This window comes from Pistacia vera, unplaced genomic scaffold (genome assembly GCF_008641045.1).
Source record: "Pistacia vera cultivar Batoury unplaced genomic scaffold, PisVer_v2 Contig341, whole genome shotgun sequence".
Taxonomy (NCBI): domain Eukaryota; kingdom Viridiplantae; phylum Streptophyta; class Magnoliopsida; order Sapindales; family Anacardiaceae; genus Pistacia; species Pistacia vera.
In genome coordinates this window covers 919,216-923,955 of record NW_022196159.1, presented here as the reverse complement: position 1 = coordinate 923,955, position 4,740 = coordinate 919,216, and the positions used below count along the sequence as shown (strand labels likewise).

At 38.7% G+C, this 4,740-nt stretch overlaps 1 protein-coding gene across 2 annotated transcripts; it reads right to left on the bottom strand.

The window, feature by feature from the left end:
* Window positions 1–558: 558 nt before the first annotated feature.
* On the bottom strand, window positions 559–4,278 carry LOC116138441 (transcription factor bHLH145). Of its 2 annotated transcripts, XM_031424154.1 has the most exons (4): window positions 4,111–4,277; window positions 2,781–3,414; window positions 2,549–2,698; window positions 559–2,448 (listed from the first exon to the last, which is right to left on the bottom strand). In XM_031424154.1, exon 4 carries the CDS (start codon window positions 2,429–2,431, stop codon window positions 1,346–1,348), a length of 1,086 nt encoding a protein of 361 aa, XP_031280014.1. In that variant the 5' UTR covers window positions 2,432–2,448; window positions 2,549–2,698; window positions 2,781–3,414; window positions 4,111–4,277; the 3' UTR covers window positions 559–1,345. The 2 variants fall into 2 exon arrangements, with proteins under 2 accessions (XP_031280014.1, XP_031280015.1); XM_031424155.1 differs by lacking the exon at window positions 2,549–2,698 and having other exon boundaries at window positions 559–2,488; window positions 4,111–4,278.
* Between the last annotated feature and the right edge of the window lie 462 nt (window positions 4,279–4,740).

Sequence of the window (4,740 nt, the reverse complement as noted above, 5' to 3'; positions counted from 1 at the left end):
AATGAAACCTTCCTATGAAATTTCATTAAAATAAAACCTTTTTGAAACCCTCTTAAAGATTGTTCGTGTTTCAGATGCATGGATGAAGCTATTTGCATTGATTGAAAGAAGAAAGCCACGTCCCAACGATCAAGTGGGTTGAAGCACGCAACCCTCAACACCGACTACGTATGTAGTACAATTACAAATAAGAATGAAGAAACCATCCAGTTAAGTCTATTTGATTATTGTTATTATTATTTTTGTGTGATTAGTCAAAAAGGAGTTGGACACTACAAATTTCTTTTCCATCCCCAGTTCTCTGTACCAATAATAACGAGGAAGACACCCGTGCCTCAGCCTCATGCACATGGACATGTATTGTGTGCGTCAAATAATGCAAGCCAGTGGTCCCTCCACACCACCATCTTCTTAGAGAAGGTAATTTTGCAGCACTGGAAAGGGCAATGGAATCATACTAACACATCGCTATCTTATATCATAAATGCGTGCATGCGACGTAAATACATAGGCATACAGACAACAATAACACCAACGAAATATTAAATCACCTTCACGTCCAACCAAAATATATCATCACGCACAACTACTAATAATAAATAAAATAAAAACATGATAACAGCAAGCAAACGTACATATAAGTCTTTCCTCCATCAAATTACAATAACATGCACAAAAAGGGAAATTTAGCCCTAGCCCATCATACCAAACAAGAGTTTTGTTACAGTTTTAAGAGTGGCACGCGACAACAATGGCTGGACCAATTGAACATGTGTTTAATGGTGATTTGGGTCCCTTTTCACAAGTTGCATGATAAAAATAGAGAAGGCTGGCCGGCCGGCCCTTGGCTCTTTCAAAGAATTTACATCAAGGGCTATTAAACACAAAAGGCAGGAGAAAGTGAAAGTTGGGCCCCAAAACACTTAAGGGGCGTGCACTCGTCCTCTTTCTTGGGGTCCCGCTGCAATAACTAGTCTTCTCATTCACACAGCTAGCCAACCCCCACGCTCAAGCCAGGTGTGAGAGTTACTTTCTCTGAACCCTAAGACACAGTCTAATCATTCATTTCCCTTTATTTCAAGTTCAAGGTAATATAACCGCTCTCCAGAGACTAGAGACAGAAATATTACCATCTAATTTCCGACTTCATCAAGAGGTAAAATTCAAGCTTTAATTACCATTACTTCCAAATTCCTCCTTTGCTGAAAATTCCACATCCTCGGCAAATCAAAGCTCATCTAATATGTACCATTACCTTATTCTGGACACTCCAATAGCAACTTCTAATCTAAGAGAATTGATAATGACAAGTACTATACTAAACCTAACAGCAAAACTTAACAATTCATAGATTGTCCAGTCCAAAAGCTTTGGCTTTGAGCTTCAAGGATTTCAAGTAATCAATGGCTTCATCGAGAACTACCATTGCATCCTTGCCCGTTCCATCAGGAAGTATGCTTCGGAGAACACTGACTGTCTCTCGTATTTTATCCTTTCTAATCCTATGGTCGCCTGATAAAGAGCCCACTTCACCAGACCATGGATTCTTGCCAGAACTGGATTCCGCATCATCCTCGGTCTCAAGGTGTGAGCTAAATTTCATAGAATTGCCAGTGACCATTGGCCAGGGTACATCATAATAATCTCCACAAAAAAGTTTCCGCTTTTTGGTAGGTCCAGCCGAGCTAGCAACCTCTTCTGTGCTTCCCTCAAACCAATCTTGCTTCTCGTGAGCTGTCATTGTACTAGGAGAATGATCTGTGCTAGTGACTTCATCATCATCACTTTGATCACTATCATCATCAGAGTACAGCAATGCATTGAGTTCTTCAGTGTCCTCATGCATTTCACTATGCATATCAGTCCCCTTAGTCTCATCCAATTCATCAAATGAATTTGGTCCAGCTTGAAGATTTGCATCTCCTTTCCCTCTGGGATCATCCCCACTCACATTATAAGCATCAACTTGTCTTGGACCCCAAGAAGTCAGGCACTGAACAGGAGTCCCAATCCCAGAACTCAGTATCATGGTTGTTCGGTCCCCCGATTGATCAAAAACAAGAAATCTCTTGTGCGAACACCCAAACCCTGCCTTCGGTTTGATAGCCTCCCCACTATTCTCATGAGGGCAAGCAGGTAGTTGCTCTTTCAAAACAGGGTTTGAAGCAGGCATACAGGCCTGTCGAACGTGGGGCAAACAATAAAACCAACCATGAGGTTCATTAGCTTGGACAACCTGCGAGTGAGGTAGCTCAGGATACATGTTAATAGGCATTGTTCCATTTGTCAAAACCATATTAGAGCCATGGTTCATGATTGTAGGAATGGAACTTTGTAGCCCCAAACCAACTGGAGCACTCGAATAAGTCAAATCGGGCAATCGCCAACCAAATTGCTGCTGAGGAAACCAGGATCCACAGTCTTCTCCCATCCAACCAAAACAATCACCTGAATTTTTAAGATAGAAAAACCACAATGAAATTAATAACTTCAAAATAATTCCAATAATAAAATCAAATCTTAACAAAACCAGATATTGCGAACTTACCAAAAGAAGGATGTCCGTATTAGGAATTGCTGTTACTTGCTGTGTCTCTCAATAATAATCGAAAAAATAAAAATTCCAGCTTAACTTGAAAACGAAAAGTGCAAAACTAATCTACGTGACAGGTTTAAGCAAATGACGGAAATATTCAGCCTGGAAAACACGCAAGAAAACAACATTAATAAAAAGCATCCTAATAATAAGTTGTTTGAAGAACAAATATGTTGTTACTAACCTGGCAAAACTTGAGTGGTTGAAAGCATGCTATGATTCTAACTATTATAGTGGCCCTCCCTGCAATCCCATGTTCGTATTTCAATGCCCGAAATCTTGTTTGGCTAGCTGCTTGGCACACCATAACTACTTCCCAACCCTTCAATATACAATAAATACAATCTTCCACAGGAAAAACTTCAACAACAGTAATCGGCAAACCACGATGATTCCCAAAGAAAAGTAAGCAAAATTATCCACCGATACAGGAATACTGAAAATATCTAACTAGAGAGATCAATAGACCAATAAAACACAACCCGGCACCAAATACAACACTACAAGCGAAGGAAATAAGAGCTAAACGAAAATAATTTTAGGAAGCGGTTTTGCTAATATTCAGCTAATCTGGCGTACATAACAGGGGACGATGACAAAAAAAGAGGATCCCATGGAAACTAGAGAAGAAACAAAACTGAGAAAATCAAGGGTCTGGATTTGAAGATGAAGTTACAGAATAACTCTACAATAGAGGTTCAAAGAGATGACTTTTCGAAACACATCAACAGAAAGAGTCAGCCACCACCGCATGCTGTTCTCTTGACCACAATCCGATCGCCACGGCTGTTACACACACCGCAATCAATTCAACAATCCTGCAACGTATTATTATATTAGAAACAAAATCTTGTATGTATAGGGTGATTTAGAGTAATGCAATTATTGCTCTGTAAATATAAAAGCTAAGCTCAACAAAATAAAATAAAATACAAAACAAACTTAAAGACTGTTTTTCCACAATAGTATTAGGGGACCTATTAAAATATTCAGCTTAACTTTGACTATCATAGCTTTCCGGCTTCAGATACGGAGAGCTCATATTATTATGTAAAATGTAATTCGGAACCAGATCACATACCGAAAAATTGGATGTATGCAACCTTAACACTACGCACTGTTAAACATAGATTTTACACCAACCAATCAAAGTTAACATATAAAGAACCTAAATTTAATCAGATAAATTAGTAGATATCAAAGGAATAATCAAGGGCCTAGCCATGGCTTATGAAATAGAGTTGTTAATTCTGTGAATTTCAAGATAAATAGGTAGTAATTGCAGTTGCCAAAAACAAGGAACACATAAAGCTTTTCAGTAACTGAAATGAAAAATATTTTAGCTGAGACAAAACAAGCAGCAAACAAATCTTCAGAGCCTCAGAAACCACAAGTAGACCAAGAGAAGTAACCAGAAAAGAGTCACAAAACCATATCAAATTCAAAGAGCTAAAAGATCAAACAATACTAACCACTAAACAGATAAATAACCAAGAAATAACTTTAAAACTTACAGAGATATTAAAGGAGAAAAGAACCCAGTTCCAGCAATGAAACAAGACAACCTCAAACTGCTCAATCCTCAAACTCAAGACCCAGATCGAAAACACAGACACACAAAGAACTCGAAAAGGTTACAGAGAGATAAAAAGAGTGCAGTCAAAGTCGAAATTTGGGGAGTGCACGGAAGCTGAGATTATATAAAGAACAAATTGACAGAAATGTCCCTGCTTGTGCTGGTGGGATCAAACAAACAGAACCCAAAAAAAAAAAAAAAAGTGAGGAGTTTGATATGTGCGCGTGTGAAGAGTGCACGCAAGGTATAAGTGTAAAATGATGAAACACAGGAACATTTCTCTCTCCGTGTGGGGTGGTTGTATAATGACCTGGAGTTGGAGTTGGAGTTGGAGTCGGGTTGGGTCAATGTCATGTTGATTGTTAACTGTTGATTTTGGTCCTAACTAAACCAGAGTCTGTGGTTAAGGTTTGGGTGCAAAATGTCCTGGACTGAGATAGTATCCAGTGCTACCGAGTTCACTTATGCAATGTTATTTTTCCACGGGAGAATCTTCTTCTTCAGTTTATCTCTTTGTGATGTGTCAATTGTCATCATGATTCATCACATTGCTTTAGAAATTATACCA

What these genes read in the sequence shown, in the direction of transcription:
- LOC116138441 (XM_031424155.1), bottom strand. Translation starts at nt 2,903, where the DNA reads ATGGTGTGCCAAGCAGCTAGCCAAACAAGATTTCGGGCATTGAAATAC. An exon ending in AACCACTCAAGTTTTGCCAG is followed by an intron (nt 2,489 to 2,780) that starts GTTAGTAACAAC and finishes ATTATTTTGAAG; the next exon opens with TTATTAATTTCATTGTGGTT.